Genomic DNA, 21,007 nt, shown 5'->3' on the forward strand with positions numbered 1-21,007 from the left:
ACACTTGCTTGAGCCAGCTGGCTGAAAGAAGAGAGTCATGTGACCCTTTCACTCCCAACCAGCATGCAGCCAAGCCCCAGAGGCAGAGCTACCTAGCTGACTTGGGGCTGACCACAGATGCTTAAAGGAAAACAAAATTCCCCAGTCCAAACTGTCAACTGTGACAGCACGGGCTGAGTAAATGATCGTGATTTTAAGCCACCAAATTATGGATTGCTTTGTTGCGAGTAGAAGTTAGCTGATAGAAAAGCTAACCAATACTCTACAGGTGGATTCCTTTGATTCTCCCTTCACCTCCTTTCTGCCCCTTATCAATCCCAAGGAACAAGTGAGTCAAAGTCCAGGTTTGATTTGCAACAGGAAAGCTTTATTGGGAAAATTGAGATAAGGCAGGGAATGGGGTCATCCCCAAACCAGACAGAGGGAGAGAGGTCTCCCCAACCCTCCCAGAGGAGGGAGCCAATGGACAGCCAAAGGCACACATGCCCAGCGAGCCCCATCCCAAATGGGTCTCGGGGCTTGTTGCCAGCTGTTCCCAGTGTTGCAATGCAGTGAGCAGGCTTTATCCAGAGTCTGACCATCTGGGGGATGTCCGGCTGGGGTGGGGCCAGGAAAGTCTGCAGGGGCTCTAGTATCGTGTCTGGTAGCCTGTGGAGAGACAGGAGAGAGATGAGTGAGAAGAGAGGATTTAGAACAAGAGACAGAGAGACTGGGACTTGGAGGAAAATGGGCAAATGGGGGGCAAGGAGACTGGAGCTCAAAGAGCTGGAGAATCCTGAGACGGAAGGATCCTCCAGTCCTAGTGGCCCCCATCCAATTCCCAAAGCTCTGCTGTAACAGCTGGCAGCTGCTCTCCCATTTCTGAGGATGGTGGCTCAGGAGGCAGCCCCGTCCTCCGTGCAGCAGCTTTTGTCAGTAAATCTCTTGCATGTTGAGGGGAAGACAGCCCCAGCCTCTGCCCATAGACACACATCCATGGCCCTGCAGTGCCACCCAACACACAAAACCACCCTCCAGAGAAGGGCGGCTCCCAGGTACCTCTGAGCTGAGCACTGCCAGGCATGTTACCCAGCCTTTTGTTACAATTTCATATGAGATTTTTGTTTTACAAGATTCAGCATGTACAAGGGGAACCTCTCTGACCTAGAGATCACTTCATCTGTTTGACTCCTTCTTGCATTTAGACTGTTATCTTTGATATATGCTCCTTTGGACAGTTTCATCATATAACTGGCTTGTACAACCCGACCACTGACTACAACACTTGAGACTCTTTTCTGCCTGAACTGTTGCTGACCCAGGTGTCCCCATCCTCATGATGATGAAAAGTACTGGCTGTGGAGTCCCACAGAGCTGATCTCTCATTTATGAGTTGTTTGACCTTGAGCAAGAGATAAGCAACCTCATTTTCCTTATCTCTAAATTGGGGATAAGAACAATACCCACCTCATAGGGTGTGGAGAGAAATAGACAAAATAATACTCCACTTCCAACTCATCTCTTAGGCTATTGAGACTTAAGTCTCATGTAGATGTGATCCCAGCCTCACTTAACACTCTGTCCAAAATAGTGATCAGATCAGAAACAAGCGCAAGTCTACAGCACTCACTGGAGATCTCCCTAAAGTCTCACTCTGTTTAGAATATGTATAATGGCAACCAGGAGAAGGCAATGGCACCCCACTCCAGTACTCTTGCCCGGAAAATCTCATGGATGGAGGAGCCTGGTAGGCTGCAGTCCATGGGGTCGCTAAGAATCGGGCACGACTGAGCGACTTCACTTTCACTTTTCACTTTCATGCATTGGAGAAGGAAATGGCAACCCAGTCCAGTGTTCCTGCCTGGAGAATCCCAGGGACAGAGGAGCCTAGTGGGCTGCCATCTATGGGGTTGCACAGAGTCAGACACGACTGAAGCGACATAGCAGAGAGGCTCAAAGATATTTAAAAAGGGTGGTGCCTTGACAGCTGACGCCGATGCCTCCCCCACCCCACAACCTTACAGTTGTCCCTTACCTTGTGTGTCACAGCCACCAGATTTTGAGGAATAGGACTGGGACTGGGATGTCCTTCCACTTCCTTCTCCACAGCTGCCCCCACTTCCTCCTCCAGAGCTACTTCCTCCACCAGAGCTGCCCCCAATTCCTCCTCCACAAGTGCCTCCACTTCCTCCCCTGGATCCTCTTCCATAACTGCTTCCACCTCCACTTCTTCTGCTGCTTCCAGAGCCAGTCTGTCCACCTCCATGAGATTCACTGAGAAGCAAAGAAAGCACAGAGATAAAACAGGTGACCCCACATATATATACAAGGATGAACTTGGAGAGAAGACCTAAATGTGAGTCCTCCTAAGTCTTCCTCCAGCAAGGCAGAGGACAGAGGCTGGGCTGGCACCACAGCTGGGAGGGGAGGGACTTCCTCTCCCTGGGGCAGGGAGCAGTCCCGTCTCTCATTGTTACCATCCTCCTTTCTCAAAGCCGAAAGGCCCTGAGGCTCCCCCCTCGGGATGAAGAAATCCTCAGCCCATCAGACCCTTGTGTACAGGAACTTCCCCAACTGCTGTATCCAGCAGAACAGAGGGAGCATCAGGGGTTTAGAACTTCTGGGGCATGCCACAAAACCCAGGAACACATACAAATCCTCCTGGCCACCCTCAAGAAGGCGGCGGTAGGTCTTGATTTCCTGCTCCAGCCACATCTTGGTGCTGAGCAGAAGGCTGTATTCCTGATTCTGGCACTCAATCTCTGCCCGAATGTCAGCGAGCTGGCCCTCGAGGACACTGATCTGACCCTGGATCTGCTGCAGTTGGCCAGAGTAGCGGTTCTCCGTGTCTTCCAAGGATTTCTCCAGGGCCGATTTCTAGGGGCAGAGGAGGCACTGAGAAGGATGCTGCCTCATAGCTGGACTCCCCTTCCTGTCCCTGGGGGTCATGTGCAGCTTCCTGCGCCCCACCCAGGCAGAGGATCCAGAGCCTGGCTACCAACCATGCTGAACTGAGACTGCAGCTCGACCTCCAACTCTTGGACGGTGCGCCGAAGCTTGGTCACCTCCTTGTTCCTGAACTCCACCTCCTGGCTACAGGTCGTCACTTCTTGCTCAATCTGTTTCATCTGAAACACGAAAGCTCATTGAGCAGCTCACCGAATGGGGAAGGTTCTTCCCCACTGGTCAGCACCTTCACCTCCAGGACCAAGCCTGAGCCAAAGCCAAAAACAAGTCATCTTGAGTTCTGAGTCCCTCCAGCCAGCCACGTTGTCAGTTTCTCTCAATTCTCTGCTTCTCGGTTTCTCTGTCAGTATGTCTCAGCAGGCTTTAAGACACTTCACACTTTGCCTTTAAATTACCTTTTAACTTCATTTCAAAGTGCCACCCAGACACATGCATACACATGTACACACCACAAATCCTGTCCTCATGCGTCACCCTCTACACTAGGGGCTGGAGACCCAGGAGGAAGGGAGTCATCGGGAGCTCAGCGCAGTGCTAGGGGCACACTGGGTACCTCCACTAGAGCCTGAAAGCACACAGCGTTATGTAAGCTCCTCACGCTCTGCCTTTGTTCGCACATGTAGTGAACTCTGAGCTTGTCCAGGGCAGTGATCCTGTGTGGCTCATCTCTGCGACATCAGCACTCCTCATGAAACCCGGCACTGGGAAACCGCTTGATAATTACACTTGCGGGCGGTGAATGCATGGGAAGGAGGAGGACTGAGAAGCACGAGTAGGCTCAGAGGCAGTGGGGTGGGTGGAAAGGGCACGCAGACGGAGGGAGGGGAGGTTGGGCCAGCGTCCCGCACCGCTCACCTGAGTCTCGTACTGCTGCTCGATGTCGCTTCGGTTCCTAGCACTGAGCTTCTCATAGTCCTCGCGCATTTCATTGAGGATCTTAGTAAGATCCACGCCAGGAGTAGCATTCATCTCCACACTGACATCCCCGGTGCTCTGCCCACACAACTGGTTCATCTCCTACCGGGAAGAAGGGGATATGAGGTCAGGGTGGGATGGGATCCTCTCCGTCACCTTTCAGCCCTCTCCTGCTCCTCCTGGGGTGCGAAAATGGGATGGGACACAGTTGAGACGTCAAAGCCTAACCACCACCATAGGTTGGGCGTGCATGTCCTCTTCGAGAGTAACGGAGGGGGTGTCTTCCATGCAATGGCCCACAGCTCCTATCCATCCCCGATTATCCCTGAACTTCTATTCCCCCCTCTCCCCAACAAGCCCCAAGTAGCCAAGACCCTACTTCCTCATAATTCTTCTTGAGGGCCACCAGCTCCTCCTGCAGACATTCACACTGCATCTCCAGGTCAGACTTCTGCATAGTTAGATCATCCAGCACCTTTCGCAGACCATTGATATCAGCCTCCACTGCTTGTTGCAGGCTCTGCTCCACCTCAAACCTGCAGACCAGTCAGGGGTAGGGCATGAGCCAGAGGTCACCAGCCCCCACAGGAACCTCCCGAGCACTAGAGGCTGGAGGAAGGATGGATGACAGGAGAAGGAGGAAGAGGAGGACAAGTAGGACTCACTTTATCCTGAAGTCATCCATGGTCATGCGACTGTTGTCAATGTCCACTAAAATCTTGTTGTTTTCCACCGTGACCTGCACAATCTAAAAAAGAGGAGATGGCACAGAACCCAGGCACCCCTGCTATGACCCTCTTCTGGGAGGCAAAAGCCATAGGAGGTGAGGAGCCCATCCAGGAAGATGCCCAAGAGGCAGGAGGGGCTTCCAAAGCTGGTATGTGGCACAGACCCCTCACAGACTTCAGCAAGGATGTTCAGTGTGGCCTTCATTCATTCACTCAACAAATACTTTAATATCTACTACAAAGGACACTGTGAGAGTTAGAGATCAATGAGATATAGCTCCTCAAGGAGCTTGGTTGACTGCCAAGACCAGAATATCCTAGAAGAGTTCAAGGAAAAGACAGTGGATTTATGGTTACAGGAGATTAAGAAAGGCTTCAGGGAGGAGCTGGCAACTGAAGTGATCTCTGAAAGATGACTAAGGAAGAGGTTTGGGATAGAATAAACAAGATACCCAGAGGCTGTTCATGAGAAGGTGTGAAGGCAAGGGGATCAGGTGGGAACAGCAAATTAGCTAGATTATGAGCTTCTCAAGGGCAGAGACCACGCCTGAGATGTTACTATGCTTGCCCAGAGCAACAGTGAGAGTACTCAACCTCTAAGTTGAGTGGATAAACAGACATGTGGATGGATGGATGGATGGATGGGTGGATAGATGGATCAATGGATGGATAGATGATGTCTGTCCCTAGAGTTCTAGATCCTCTCCATGCTTTGACCAGCTAGAAGGCATATCTGGGTCCAACCAAACTGGAAAAATCAAGACAGATCCCTAGAAGAGCCCAGAAAAAGTAGGAAGGGAGAGATAAGATGTCTAGTTTTCTCTACTAGAAAGCTTTGAACTCTCGGGGGCTAAGAGAAGAGACAGGCACAGATGGCCCTCTCTCATGCGCCATACGGCCCACTTGTTTTGGACAGCAGCACTCTTATCTCTTTTGTTTCCCCCAAGATTACAGAAAGTTTAAACCAACAGGTGCCTGAGAGCTAGTCTGCCCACTCTCTTTATTAAATGGATAGGAGAATAAGAATAGGCCTGGAGAGGGCACCAGGCTTCCCAAGGTCACACAGTGAATTGGCAGCAGAGCCAGGTACAAGCTGCCCCGTCGCTATGCTCCCTCCACACTGCCTCTGCATGAGCCAGGCCAAGAACTGTTCCTGATAAAAGTTCAAGTGTCCATGGAATCTAAAACACAATACTATGAAGCAGAAACAAGATCACAGACATAGAAAACAGACCCAGTGGTTGCCAAGGGGGAGGGGGATGAGGGAGGGAAGGGGTGGGAGGCTGGGGTTAGCAGATGTAAGCTTTTATATATAGAAAGGATAAACAAAAAGGTCTCACTTGGTAGCACAAACTATATTCAATAGCCTATAATAAACCATGAAGGAAAAGAATATTTCAAAAAGGAATGTACCTATGTATATGTAACTGAATCCCTTCGCTATAGAGCAGTAATTAACGCAACACTGTAAATCAGCTATATCTCAATTTAAAAATTCTTTTTGAAGTTAAAGTTTGCAAAAGATTCTTTGGCTATTATCTAAGTTAGAGTCCAGCATCTTGCCTTCACACAGGAAATAAAGCATGTGAGTGAGTGAGTGTACATATAGGTGTGAGAGACAGACAAACAGAGTTTTGAGTTTCCCCGGCCTACCTGGTTCTTCAGATCTTTGATGGTGTCATAATAGCGAGAGTAATCCTTCCTGACATTCTTGGGCTCCTGCCTGTCATACCAGTCCCTGATCTTAGTCTCCAGGTCAGCATTTTCCTCTTCTAGTTTCTGCACCTTATCCAAGTAGGAGGCCAGCCGGCTGTTAAGATCCTGCATGGTGGTCTTCTCATCAGCAGGCAGGATGCCAGCGTCTCCGCTTCCAATAGCACCCCCAAAGCCTCCAACAGCACTGCCAATGCCACCGCCAAAGCCCCAAAGCCCCCCAAAGCCTCCAACAGCACCACCGATGCAAGCCCCAAGGCCTCCAGTAAAACTCCCAACACTAAAACCGCCCCCAGACCCTCTGCCATAACTGGAGCTGAAGCGGCTTGAGGAGGACCTCATGCTGCCCCCACAACCCCCGCCGCCTCCGCCACTCCTGCGGCTCCTGCTGGACGAAGAGAACTGTCTGCAACTCATGGCGCTGCCCAAGGATGAAAGCAGTCGTAGGAGTGCTGTGGGCTCTGGAGCCAGGATGCAGAGCTGCCACAGAGGCTGCTTACTTATACCTCCAGTGGATGGTGGCAACGCCTGGGTGTGCCCACTGTCTGCCCCAGTTGCCCCCAGACAGACTCCAAAGGAGGTCTGGGATTCGGGAGGTGGCCGGACTGCCCCAAGCCGCCGCAGGCTCAGCGTCCTTTGGTGGCTGCCTGAAGGCAGCCCAGCCTCTCTCCATTGTGTGGGGTAATTTGATGATGTTAGGCTGTCCAGGGCACCAATAAATCAGTTCTGCTGCCAAGGGGATGACCTATATCCTAGAGTTTGGTCTCCACTGGCCTAACAGCAGTTCTGAGACTTAGTTCCTCGCGATAGAAATCCCCAGAACGGTGATCATCGCGGTCTGCACTCTCCCTGCTCCCACTTGGTGCCCACTGTGGGTGAGCTGGGGCCAGGGTACCAAGGAGTTATCATAGAGGATGGGGGAGCTACCTGTGTGGGTAAAAAGTCGCAGGCCTCAAGGAGCCCCAAGTTGACGGGGAGCCCCGTCCTTGCTCTCAGGGTCTCCAGTCTGATGGAAGAGATGAGTGGCATGGCAGAAACCCTGAGACAGTGACAAGCAGTGTGCCCCCCAGCACTTGGAAGTGGCAAGCAGAGCTCACATAAAGGACTCGGGAGAACAGACTAAATTAACTAAGCAGTGCTGATACAACCTGACCTTCGAGCAAGAAGGCAAGTGGCTTGAAGTGTCCTAGTCCTTCAGCAGGGTCAGCAATGGATAGGCAATTGACCAGTACAGGTGTCTAGCCTGCACTGAGCCCTGGGAAGGATACTGAGATGTGGGACTTATCCTGCCCTCCTGGGATGTACAGAGCCCTGCCCCTGGAAGAAAGTCAGAGCATATTCTGATCAGCAAGGCCAGGAGAGAGTAAGAGAGAAGGCGGCAGGCTCTGGGACCAGACTACCTGAGCTCAACCCCAGCTCCGTACTCACTAGCTGTGTGACTCTGGAAAGTTACTTGACTACTCTGGGTCTCCATTCCATCTTCTATAAAATGATGACATTAATAGTCAGCCCATCTCCTAGTAGGAGACACAGGCCTAAAAATGATAGACTGCCTCTTCTCATTCAGCGCCCCCCAAGTCCCTATCCACTCCTACCCCACCTGGACCTTTGCTACAACTCCTGGCTCTTCTCAAGCCTTCTGACTCCTTCTCCACACAAGAAGCAGAGTGGACTTTCCAACCCCCGTCTGACCATCACTGACCTCCCTTCACCCCCAAGATAGCGTTCACATTCCTGGTTTCTAAGGCTCATCCTGATCTTTCTCGCCCCATCTCTCCTGCTTCCCCAGGACCCCTAACTAAACTATACAATGTTCCCACACACCCTGCATGCTTTGGAGAATGCTCAGCTTGCAGATCCCTCCAGCTGAGGTGTTCCTCCCTGTCTTTTCCACCCAGAAAACTCCTGCTCGTCTTTGGGGACCCATCTGTGTGCCCTCTCCTCTGTGAAGTTTCCTAGGTTCTCTCCCTCTGGATTGCACTTTGCTCCATAACAGTTTCCACAATGTATCTCTGTGTCCCCTCATCCCCACCGCACGTGGATAATATAAACTCCTCTATGCCTCTGCTGCTCATCTTGAACTTGATCCTGTGCCTAGCACCGGGTCTGGCCCAAGTAGGATCCCAACAAACTGAATGAAGGGAAGATAACCAGCTCCAGGTAGGAGCCGCTGAGAGCCTAAAGAAGAGCTAAAGGTAAGAAGAGAGAGGCTAGCGTCATCAACAATGACCCCTAGAAGAGAAAATGACCTCTGCGCTGCAGCTAAAAAGGCTTTCATAAACAACCAGTGTTCCCTGAGATGCTTTTAGGTAATGTACGGAGGCTGTGTTAAATAATAGTAAATCATTTGCTGAAAAAAAAAAAAATATTTCCTTTCTTCATTTTCCAAACTTTTGCTCAGTCAAGGAGAAAACCTCAGACCCTAAGCCCTCTTCAATATCCTTCCCCTCTTGACAAGCACGCTGTTTATCAAAACCAAAGCCAGTCTTAGATCCAGAACTTATAGGAAGCAACAGTATCTGCTAGACATTAAGTATTTATTTGTATCATCTCCTTGATAAGTGATTCTGATTTTCATTTTTTGGTAGCAATATAGACTTTTCTTCACAATATGCATGCGGGCTGAGTCGCTTCAGTCATGTCTGACTCTTTGCAACCCTAGGGACCACAGCCCACCAGGCTCCTCCATCCATGTAACTCTCGAGGCAAGAATACTGGAGTGGGTAGCCATGCCCTTCTCCAGGAGATCTTCCTGACCAGGGATCAAGCCCAGGTCTCCTACAGGTAGATCCCTTACCATCTGAGCCACCAGGGAAGCCCATTCCTGCATAATATATCTTTGTTGAAATGAAAGGTGAGCTTTGATGCACCAAAATGCACTAAATGAATGACTAGGACTAAATATGTTAAATAAATTTTAAACAGATAATACAGAAAGTATTGAAGGCATTTTGTGACTGCCTGACACCTGGGAAACTCTTAGACTAAGCTTGGTGGTGAGAGTGTTAGCTGTCAGCCTTTCCCCAGGCTCCCACCAAGCTCTGCCAGTGAGCCCACCATCTACCTGCAAGGTGACTGGAGACCTGGGAAGGCTGTAGCCCAGGCCTGGGCCTGCTTCTATTGTCCTTTCTTCCTCCCCTCGCCCCATCCCCATGCTGATACTGCCACCCCGTGATGGAAGCCTCAGGTTCCAGGCGACCTAGCTGGATGGAGCAGGATTTGGGCAGAGCCAGGGGGAGCAGGGGAGGGGAGAGCTGACAGCGTAGCGCCTCTGGGGCCTGCATGTCCCTTCTCTGCAAATCCAGTCATGTTGGGGGAGCCTAAGGACCCAGGCCTATCTCTATCAGGGTAGCTGAGACCAGCCTGGCTGACCGGACACTCCCAGCTGGGGCACCCCTGTTCAGCGGACTCGATGAGAAATGGCCTCTTTCCAGCCCTGGTCCCAAGCCCACCAATCCCTGCCCTCAGCCAGCTGCTCGATTTTCTGCCCTCCAGACTTGCCTCGACTCTCGTTCAGCTCAGAGTAGCAGGCTCCCATCCTTGGACTCTCACTGCAGCAGCCCGGGGAAACTGGCCCTGGGGACCACTGCACAGCCGGCCCTCTCCCCACAGCCCCTTCCCAGGGCCAGCAAGATGAGGACTTGATGGCTTCTTTGCTCCGGACTGCCTGTCTAACCCGAGGCTCCCCTAGCTTTTGGACTTACCTGGCGGGTTCTCTGCCCGCATGGAGGGAACCCTGGCCACTGCCTGCCCTCTTCTCTGAGAGCTGAGAGGGCTGGGGCCTTCCTCCCACATCTGGCCATCCCCGCACGTCGGCTCCAGCACCTACTTCTCTCCCCCAGCCTGCCTCTGTTCTCAGTCCTGGCGCTCCCCACTGGGGCTCGGAGGGGCAGCGGGCTGGAGAGAGAAGGAGATGCCTCCCAGTCCAGCATCCCTATCCCTGGGAACTTGACCTCAGTTTCCCCATGAGAAGCTGCTCTGAGCAGAGCTGTCAGGGGCCAGAAAGACGGTATGTGTGAGGCCTTTACTTGGAGGGGCCTCTCCATGAATGCCCAGCACTCCCCATGTGCAACCCTGCTCCCCACATCTGCCAAACCTCTCCACATCTGGCCCTGCCTCCAGTAAGCAAAGAGGAGCTAGCAATGCTGGACAGCTCCTATGGCCCAGAAATGAAGTCCTGCTCCTCAGCACCTGGGGGCCATCCTTTGCCCTCTCGCAAGCTCTCTAAATGGCCCAGGGAACCAGACCGGGCCAGGTGGGGTCAGGGATGAAGAAGGCTGGCAGAGTCCTGGCCTGAGCGAGCCATTCCTTTGAGGCCATATGACATGGTTCACTCCTCTACCCTCTCAGGGCTCAGGGGCTGCCCTCTGGGTTCACCTCCAACACCCGCGTTGGGAAACCTCCAAAGCGTGAACATGGAGCAGCGCACAGGCAGCTCAGGACACCCTGGTGCCTGAGACCCAAGCAGAGTCAGCAGCCTCTGCAGCCCCATGGCCAAGGCTGCAGCCAACACCGCAGTGCAGCCAGCAGCCACGGCGCCACCCGTGCCCTCAGTGCTCCAAGCAGAGCGTAGAGAGGAGGGGCTTCAAGGACTCCGGCAGACAAAGGCACAGAGGAGGACCACACAGTTCCACCTACGAGGTGTCCCCAAAGCGCAGAGGAGATGGTGACTTAGGGGACAAGGGCAGCCTTCCTCTGACCACAGGGACCCCACTGCTTGCCTGCGAACCACTACTCACGCCTCCCACTTGCTCCCCCCAACTTGCTGTCTGTCACTGGGCCCAGGTGCAGCCCCAAGAGGGCCCTGAGTCAACAAGTATCTTGCTGCGGGGGGAAGGAGGGCAGGTGTGGTGCGTGGGTCCGCCCCTCCATTAGCCACTAAGCAGGGCCAGGGCACCTGCACCTCTGTCAACGCTCAGCCTTTACTCACATGTTAGGCGCCTGCCACCACTCCACCCAGCCAGACTTCCCCTTCTCCAAGACCAGCGGGCATGGACAAGAACAGAGGATGGGACAGGCTCCTCCCCTGAGCCTGGACACCCCAGGCTTGTGTTTGCAAGGACACACCCAGCAGAAGAATTTTAAGGACACTGGCTTTGGAGCCGGACAGTTCTGAGTCCAAAGCCAGGTTCTTCCACTTACTTGGGGAAGCAGTCTCCCTTCTCCGGACCTCAACTTCCTCTCTGTAAGTTTTGATTCATCCTTTACTGAGCACCTACTATGTATCAGGTGTCCTACTGAGTGCTGGGGATGAGGTGATGAAGTCAGACAGAGCCCCTACCTCCTTAGGCAGCTATGGGCTAAAACAGACTCTCAAGAATAAATGTGCCATTCAAAACGGGGCTGAGTGCTGTCAGTAGGGAAATGGGGTGCACATAATGAGAGTGTGGCCCAGTTGGGGAGATTGGGGAGCGTCTCCCTGAGGAAGAAGCCCTTGAGTGAAGGGTGAGTGCAAGCGAGCCAGCAGAAGAGTGTCCTGGGGGTGGGGATGTGCTAATGTCCTGAGGTGGGACGGAGCAATGCGACTGCAAGGACAGAAGACCAGTGTGGACAAAAAGTGGTGAGTTGTCAAGCAAAGGATCTGGACGGTAAAAATACTTCTGACTTCCCCAGGCTGCTGTGAGGCTCAAAAGCTAATAGGTGTGGATCTAGCCCCCAGAGGGACATTTCCTGACTGTCAGTGGCAACGTGTTCACCCCTGACTTCCCCTTGGACTATGCGGATAACTTGAGTTCTCAGTCTTCTGACTCATAAGTCCATCCTCCCAGTCTGTTGAGTCCCCTTTCCTCTGTGCTAAGTGGGCCTGGGAAAAAGGCGCACAAAGGTTGGAGGAGTGCGGTTTCTTCTATGAAAGCACCTCCAGGCCTCCAGGTAAGAGTCCCATTGCATTGCTTGCCCTGTTCGTATTTAACCATCAGAGTCATTTTATAAGGTAGGTACTAATTTTACAGTCATTTTACAAGTGAGCAAACTAAGGCTCAGAGAGGGTATGTAACATGGCCACAATCACAGAGCTAAACCCGGAGGTGGAGCAGGTTTGTCCTGCAGTAAGTGGGAGCTAAGATGAGCCCGGGGCTCCCTCTCTCCACCCCCAGCCTCCTCACTTTGTCTCTCTCCTTGTTCAGTCTGTCTCTGTCCATCCTTAGGTTTCCCCACACCTAGAATAGTAAGCTTCAGTAAACACATGTGACTGAGTGAATGAACAAGGGAGCCTCTCTACCTATTCCTAGCCCGGGGCCTTCACTATCTTGTCTTTTTCTGTTTTCCTTTTTCCCTGACTCTTCTCGCTCTCTCTTCCCACCCCCCCCATGCTTTCTGTCTGTCTATGCATATGTCTGTTTCTCCATCTCTCTGTGTCTCTTTTCACCCCGTCTCCATCAGAATACCTCTAAAGAAGAAGGCTTTCTTTCCCAGCCCTGCCCCACAGCTGCCAGCACGGCGCTGGGAAGCCCGTCAGGAAAGTGCTGGCCCAGCAAAGGGCAGCTCTCAGATTGGTGCTTGCCCCATGTCTGTCTGAATCTGGGCATTGCCCTGGAAATCCCGAGTAACCCCTTTTTTCTTTGTGGCAGCATCCAATCTCAGCGAGGATCAGATCAGAACATCAGGACCTCCAGCCTCCTGGGCTTCAGGCTTCCTTAGGGCTGCCTCCTCCAATACCAGCCTGTAGGACTAGTTAGCTACCAAACCAGATTGTCTGTGGGTGTGAGGGTGAGCCCTTCACATGATCAAATAACCACAAGGAGATACGCCTCTTGTTGCCTGTAGTGGCTCCTGGACATGTCTGAGGTCTTTTCACAACAAAAAGAGCCCCCCAGGGACTTCCTTGGTAGTCCAGTGGTTGACGATCTGCCTTCCAGTGGAGGGGACACAGGTTTGATCCCTGTCGGGAACTGTTAATAGAATCACGCATGCTGAGGAGAAACTGGATCCATGTGCCACAGTTAGAGAAAAGCACACGCGCCAAAACTAAGACCCGATGCAGCCAAATAAGTAAATAAATATTTAGTGGAAAACAGCCCACTCCAGTACTCTTGCCTGGAAAGTCCCATGGATGGAGGAGACTGGTGGGCTGCAGTCCATGGGGTCGCAGAGAGTCGGACACGACTGAGGGACTTCCCTTTCACTTTTCACTTTCATGCATTGGAGAAGGAAATAGCAACCCACTCCAGTGTTCTTGCCTGGAGAATCCCAGGGATGAGGGAGCCTGGTGGGCTGCCATCTATGGGGTCACACAGAGTTGGACACAACTGAAGTGACTTAGCAGCAGCAGCAGCAGCCCTCCGTACTAAAGCAGACCCAGAATTTCAAAATGGACATTTTCCAATTAAAAAAAAAATTATAAAAAAAAATCCTGGAGTCAGCGAGAAGAAATTAATATTGATGCCACTGGGCTCTCAGCCTCATCCTGAGAGACAGAAAACACAATAGGAATGAGCCCAAGCCTGACGAGGGAGCAGGGCTGGGCTTGGCCACTCTCCGTCCTGTGACCTAGAGCACGCTGCTGTGCCCCAAAGAGGAGGAGGTTGGAGGAGCCAGCTTTGCAGCCCTTCCCACACCGCCCTTGTGTTCTGAGGACAGAGAGAGGTCCACTCCTTCCTAATTGCTCTGGGGAAAGTGCAGCCAGAGAGGCCGCCTGGCAGCCCCAGGACTCTAAGATGCAGTTCCTGCTGCCTCCACTAGACAGCGCTATGGAGTCGCTCTCCAAGTTCCGCATCACCTAGACCTAGGGTGGCGGTGGGCGAGGCGGTCTTGCCTTCGTCAGAGTGAATGCCCCAGGTTTTCAGCTGGGTACCTGTGGTGCCAGGGCCTGTGGACAAGCGCAGAGGTCAGCAGCTGGATCCAAAGTATTGGCTCCACTTTTCCCAGTGGGGTATGGTGGGGTTGGGGGGTGCACATCAGAGGAGAGTGGGCTCCATGTGGGACTCTGGGATGGCTACAGAGGATGGGGCCACCTCAAAGCCCATTGCTTGACTTCCTCCCCTTCCACTTCTGAGCCTGCTCTCTGTCAAGCAAGCCCACTCTCTCCCGATTCCCTCCAAAGAGTAATGCAGCCCCTGTGGAGAAGAAGTTAGCCCCACCACAGCCAGGTCTAAGAGATCTCACATTTCTATATTCCTTGAAAGCAGACCACCCTCAGGGGTGGAAACTAATCCGGCACCACTTCCGAGGCAACGATGTCCCAAGAATCTTCACACAGTCCTTGCCCATGACTGCGGATATGTTTTGCTCTCTGTCCTCCCGATGTGGACCACTCCCCCGACTCCATGCCAATTGAGCCTGTTGCCCAGCTGGGAACACAGGTCTTCATGGTCCAGCCTTCCCAGGGGTGTCATCCAGCCTCTCCCCACCATGGCCCTATCACTTTTAGGGCCATAAAACCATCTCTTCTCGGTCTCCAAGGAAGAGCCTTGAAACCTTCCTCCTCCCTGAATCGTTTCCTCATACCTCCAAAACTCTGTCGCTCACCTCCAGAATGGCCCATCCTCACCCAGAGATCACCCCAGATCAACCCTTTTAGAGCAACACTCAGGTAAAAAGACATCCTGGAGTTTATGGCCTCTCTTTCCTGAGGTGAAGATAAGGTCAAAGAAACCAACATTACTTCATTCCTTTTCCCTATAATTCACGCTCTTACGCTTCCATTTTATAGAGCCCCAACTATGTGCCAACCACGATGTTGAACTCGTTTTTGCATGAGATCATTTAACCCTACATGGACTTAACACAGTGAGGGTTTTCATTCCCCATTTTGCAAAAGAGAATCTTGCCCAGATTCTAGTCAGTGTTGGAGCTGCGACTCCAGCTCAGGATGTCTGATTCTAGCCAAAGCTTTTAGCCCTCTTGCCTTCAAAGACTGCCTTTTCTTTAACCCAAGTCCCACCCTGACTCCCCGTGGAAGCTTCATTCCTGCGGCCAAATGAATGAGTTGTTGAAATTGATACAGTGACTAGTTAACTTTTTCCTCCCTTGGGGCAATGAGCCCTACCCACCTCTGGAATCTCCACTACTCACTCAGGCAAGGTCCTCCCCTTCCTCCTTCTTTTCCAGACCTCCAAAAAGAGAGGAAAAGACACTCCCCTTCAGAGGAGGCTCCTGCAACCCTGCCTCTTGATGCACATTCAATCACTGGATTCCCATAAAAACTCCAAGAAGCAGCGTTCACCGTGCTTCTTGGAGCATGGAGCTGATTCAGAACAGACCCAGGGTTCGAAATCAGTCCATCTGTTCCCAAAGCCTCTAAAAACACCCTCATTGTGGAAAAGAGTCACCATGCACAGGAAGAAGTTCAGACAGCCATGCTCTGAGCTGGCAATGTGCCAGGCACTGTGGTAGAGGTCTGACACGTGAATTTTCACAACAAAGTCCTGGGGTAGGTACTGTCATTGTGCCCAACTTACTGATGTGAAAACTGAGGCTTGGAGACACTAATCTACTTGCTGTTTGTCAACTAAAGGCAGGCAGGATGAAGACCCAGCTCTGGAGGCAAGAGCAGGTGGAATGGACGGAGACAAAACTCTCAGTAAAACATGAGTTCTTACTGGGTTCATGGACCTCCACTGATGAGCTTTAGGGGAACTGTGAATCTCATAAATTATATGCAATGTATGTATGCTTACTGGGGGTGGGAAGAGATCTATAGTTTTCAACATACACTCAAATCCCTAAAGACCAAACTGTTAAGAATCCTTAACCTAGCATATTGCCTGGCACACAAAAGGCACTCAATAATATCTGTTGAATGAATGAATAAGTAAATGGAGGGGTGAGTAAATGAATGAATGTCCCAGGAGATATATGAGCTGGTACACACATTATCTTCTGCAGTGGTGAAAGCAATCCTGGGACCTGAGCCCAATCTGCCCCCAGTTTCTTTCTCCCAGTCCCAGAGGGCACAGCCAGGTGCTCTGAGAGCTCCCAAGAGATGCCTCCTCCGCATTCTCCCCACCTCCACTCCTGACAATGACCAGGCAGAGACAGAAGTTGTGCAACTCAGATAATGAAGCTTTATTGCTTGCTGAAAGGGGCAAGGGTGAAACAGGGCTCACGAGTCAAGTGCTTGGGGGAGGCGGGGACAGGAGAAGGGATCCCCCAGGGAAATCTGTGTCCACTTGGGGTGGGGGGTGCTTTCTAGGCATGAGCAGTGCAGAGAAGCCTTAGTTCTTGGTGCGAACGATCTGCTCGTGTGTGGACACCACCTTGCCGTCGTGCACGTCCACGACTTTGGTGCGAACCTGGCGACTGGAGGATACTAGGGAAGAGAGAAGAGAGGGCGTTACGAGTGGTGGGTGGCAGTAGAGAAATCAGGAGCAGAGGCCAAGGAGCCCAGGGCACTGAAATGAACCGTCTCCCTACTGCCCTGTCCCCTGATTACCACCTCACCCACTGCTCTTGCCCCAGCACTGATATTATCAACACATTTCTTTCAGACTAGAGCTCCCTAAGGTCAGGGAGTCTGTGTCCTCAGACTGGAGCATCCTAATAACTGAGATCAAAATGGTTCTGTCCAGATCCGCCCAAATGGCCCGGGCTTGGTGGGAAGGCCATGTGGGGCTCTGTCCATGGTGCTAACTATGGGACCCTAGCTCAACTCCTCCAGAAGCCCCTAACATCCTAGAGCTGCTGGGAGACAGGCGGTGGTCCTGAGTTCAGGCTGGATGAGGAGGAAGGCCTTACCATCTCTGGATGACTGAGAGCCAGAGGAGAACTGGGAAGAGGAGAGGCTGTGAAGACAGAAAGGGGTAAAGGTCATTAGACCCCGCGGTGGAGCAGTGAGTGAACACTGCGGGGCAGGACGGGGCTCCCGCACTCACTGGGCGTCCTCGCCCTCCAGCAGGCGGCGGTAGGTGGCGATCTCCTGCTCCAGCCGCGTCTTCACGTCCAGCAGGATCTTGTACTCCTGGTTCTGCTGTTCCATCTCGCAGCGCAGCTGGGCCAGCTGCTCCTCCACGCTGCTGATCAGCTCCTGGATCTGGGCCAGCTGCATGCAGTAGCGGCCTTTGGTCTCTTCCAGGCTGTTCTCCAGAGATGCTTTCTGTGAGGGAAGGAAAGATCAGGAATCAGGGAGGGTGGTCATTCCCTCCCAGCGAGACCCTGCGCGCATACCCCCAGCCCGGCCACGCCCCTACCATGCTGAGCTGGGACTGCAGCTCGATCTCCAGGTTTTGCATGGTGCGCCGGAGCTCCGAGATCTCGCTCTTGCCGCTCTGCACCAGCTCGCTGTTGGTAGCCACCTCGCGGTTCAGTTCCTCTGTCTGCAGAAAGGAAAGCACTGTTTGCACGGGAAGTTCCAGGGAAAAGGGGTTCCTGGGTCCCTTCCACTCCAAACGCCACCCACCTTGCTGAAGAACCAGTCCTCGGCATCCTTGCGGTTCTTCTCCGCCATCTTCTCGTACTGGTCGCGCATCTCGTTCAGGATTCGGCTCAGGTCCACGCCGGGGGCGGCGTCCATCTCCACGTTGACGTCTCCGCCCACCTGGCCTCTCAGGGAGTTCATTTCCTACACAACCAATGAACAATCCATTACGGTGGCCGATTAGAATTCCCCAGTCAGAGGTGTTCCTGGACTGAACGCTGTCTTCAGCCATCTGAATTGCATCTCTTCCCTCCCAGCTAACCCTCTAAGCGGGCTTTTCCATTTAGCCCTCACCTCCTCGTGGTTCTTCCGGAGGTAGGCCAGCTCCTCCTTGAGGCTCTCGATCTGCATCTCCAGGTCGGCTCTGGCCAGGGTCAGCTCGTCCAGCACCCTGCGCAGGCCATTGATGTCGGCCTCCACGCTCAAGCGCAGGTTCAGCTCCGTCTCATACCTGGAATGGCCCAAGAGAAATGAGACACCCACCCCAGTCACACTGGTGGTTCTGTTCTCTTCCCCCTTCTGTCCATAGTTGGCCTTCTTGGGTGGTTTATGGAGCCAGTCTTGATTGGCATGGATAGACATAATGCTCATTATTCCTCAGATATGAACATCTGGGGAGGGGGACAATGACAGGAGTAAGCAGTTCCTTGCGCTGTAGAACTCATAGAGGGGAGACGCCGACCAATATGACTACCTCTGGCACTTCAGGGGCAAGTTGGGAAGTGGGGAGTGCCTCTCCTTGAAGCAGTGGCTCCCTAATCTGACTGTGGATGAAAATCACCCAAGTAGCCTATTAAAAATAACTGAATCAGAATCCCAAGGGTGGGGCCCAAGAGTCTTGTATTTTTACAAGTGCCCCAAGGGGTTTGCACACAGCCATCCTGACACTGGCACACTCTGTTCAGGGAACACTGCTCCCAAAACGCCCCACCCAGGGAAGACTGGGTGCTCTGAACCACCACTGCAAACTCACTTGGTGCGGAAGTCATCAGCAGCCAGACGGGCATTGTCAATCTGCAGCACAACGTTAGCATTGTCCACAGTGGCTGTGAGGATCTGCAGATGGAAAGGGTATAGGTCACTGGTGGAGAGGACAGTGCTAACCAGACCTGACTTCAGCCGGCATCAGGCCTTCACCTTCATGCTCTGCTTGAATCCCCGTTACTCCCCACAAGCCTTTGCCATGGCAGCCTAAAGGATAATCCCCGTTGGTCCAGCCTTGACCCAGGACTTTGCTGGCTCATGGGCATCAGAATGGGTAGAAAGAGCCTTGGCTTTAAAATAACTAGCCCTTGAGTTTGGGTCCTGCTTCTACCACTGACTTGTTGCAAAACCTGAGGTGGGTCTCAGAGCCTTGAGTTCCCTGCCACTGAGGAGAATGGCCAGGCTCTCCAGACCCGCTTCCTGACCTGAATTCCCCTCTCTCTGCACACGCCAGGCCTGCCAGGACTCTGCAGGCACATGCACTCCTTCTCAAGCCCTCGGAGCACAGGATCTTAAGTGGGGCTTTCCCACAAACTGAGGTCCAGCTGGCACAGAGGATTCAAACCAGAAGAAGCAAATGGGGGTGAGGGGAGGGTTGGTGGGGACAGACTGAACTCTGGATTGGCTAGAGTTCCCTCCCTCATCATCTGATTTCCCTAATCCCCTCAAAGCATCAGAGCCAGACACCAAGATCAGCAGACTCCTGGTGTGATATGAGAGCAAGGAACAAGAGTCAGATGACACAAGTCCCCCCAGCTCCCCTCCTGTGCGGGGCACGTGAGGTGGGCCACCACTGATTGTTTCTGTGGGTTTTCCATGCCCTGTTGGCTGTGGGGAGGGGCTGCCTGTGCCAAGACTCATGCAGGCAGCCACCACAGCCCAGACTAATGAGCTAATGAGCGGTTTGGATGTCTAGCCTGGTCCCGTTACAGCCTCGCTCCTCCCCTGGGCTGGAGAACAGGTTGCTGCCTCCCAAGCTGGCAGGTGGGGCACAAGGGCTGTAGCTTTGGCTCTGCCATCAATTTGCTACGTGACCTTGGGCAGACAGCCCAAAGCTTCAACTTCTTCTGTAACTTGTAAGTGTAGGAACCCCCGGTATCTCATGGGTCTCGAGTCCAGAGAGGTATGAGCCAGGTGGGGAAAAGGAGACCATCTTCTCATAGACTAGCTCTGTTGGGGGCATCTAGAGCCAGAAGAAGGGGCTGGAGGCTAGCCTGTCTAAGAATTCAAAGCAATCAATGCTCTGAGGCCTCCACTGCTCCTGAGTGAGGTGGCTAGAACGGCACCTCCCGCCGCCTGGCCCACGCACCTTGTTCCTCAGGTCCTCGATGGTCTTGAAGTAGGGGCTGTAGTCCTTGGTCTCAGCAGGCCGCTGCCTCTGGTACCAGTCACGGATCTTCACCTCCAGGTCGGCGTTGGCCTCTTCCAGGGCACGCACTTTGTCCAGGTAGGAGGCCAGGCGGTCATTCAGGTTCTGCATGGTCACCTTCTCACTGCCTACCAGGAGCCCATCACCAACGCCATAGCCACCGCCAAAACCACTACCCACGCCACCACCGAAGCCACCACCGAAGCCGGCACCAAGGCCACTGCCATATCCTCCACCGAAGCCGCTGCCCAGGGCCCCGCCAAAGCTGCTGCTGCTGCTGAAACCACCGCCATAGCCGCCCCCCAGCCCACAGGCACCCCCGGAGGAGTAGCGGGCGGAGGAGACAGACAGGCCTCCATAGGCACTGGGGGCCCGGCAGGAGCCTCCAGCCAGGACGGAAGATATGCGGCTAGAGCCACCACCGATGCCTCCGGAGCTCTTGATGGAGCTGGAGGAGGTGTACTGGCGGCTGCAGGTGGTCATGGTGCCAAGGAGAGAGGTGAATGAGCAAGTGAGCGAGTCGGCAGGGAAGAGAAAGGTGCTGAGGTGAGTTAGAAGGATGCCTGGTTTTATACTCCTGGGTAGGGGCGGGCCTGGCATTTTCCATTCCCCTTGGCTTTCATCACCCAGAGGCCAGTGCCAACTCCCAGGCAGATCCCTCCTCTCATCCACCTCATCATGTCTGTCATATTTTACTGGAAACTCATTGTTCAGGGTGTTTGGGGTTTCTTGTCCCGCCAGATGTGATTCACAGGAGGAGGTGTGGGCCTGCAGGCTACACTTTCCCTTCAGACCCTGGGAGCACGCGTGCTGGGCTCAGCAAGATGGTGGGAGTAGGGCCTGTGTGCACCATAAACCTGGTGACCTGTTAGTTTCTCATTAATTTAGTGGGCCTCTGCCATCCACTTGGGGGGAAGCCCACCACTCCAGGTGGCACCTGGCTGGAGGAGCAATAGCATGGCAAGGTCACGTGGGGCACAGAGATGCCGCTCAGCATTA

The 21,007-nt window shown here is 53.1% G+C and overlaps 2 protein-coding genes across 2 annotated transcripts; both read right to left on the reverse strand.

Moving 5' to 3' along the window:
• Positions 1-434: 434 nt before the first annotated feature.
• LOC128064999 (keratin, type I cytoskeletal 9-like) lies at positions 435-6,719 on the reverse strand. Its single transcript, XM_052658055.1, has 8 exons — positions 6,243-6,719; positions 4,527-4,609; positions 4,241-4,397; positions 3,802-3,963; positions 2,982-3,107; positions 2,633-2,856; positions 2,015-2,253; positions 435-648 (listed from the first exon to the last, which is right to left on the reverse strand). Exons 1-8 carry the CDS (start codon positions 6,717-6,719, stop codon positions 629-631), a joined length of 1,488 nt encoding a protein of 495 aa, XP_052514015.1. The 3' UTR covers positions 435-628.
• A 9,737-nt stretch (positions 6,720-16,456) lies between these two features.
• LOC128065591 (keratin, type I cytoskeletal 14) lies at positions 16,457-20,608 on the reverse strand. The gene is made up of 8 exons (XM_052658798.1): positions 19,949-20,608; positions 18,629-18,711; positions 17,950-18,106; positions 17,638-17,799; positions 17,429-17,554; positions 17,114-17,334; positions 16,977-17,023; positions 16,457-16,551 (listed from the first exon to the last, which is right to left on the reverse strand). Exons 1-8 carry the CDS (start codon positions 20,606-20,608, stop codon positions 16,457-16,459), a joined length of 1,551 nt encoding a protein of 516 aa, XP_052514758.1.
• Between the last annotated feature and the right edge of the window lie 399 nt (positions 20,609-21,007).

The sequence above is a fragment of the Budorcas taxicolor genome, chromosome 19, assembly GCF_023091745.1.
Source record: "Budorcas taxicolor isolate Tak-1 chromosome 19, Takin1.1, whole genome shotgun sequence".
Classification (NCBI taxonomy): Eukaryota; Metazoa; Chordata; class Mammalia; order Artiodactyla; family Bovidae; genus Budorcas; species Budorcas taxicolor.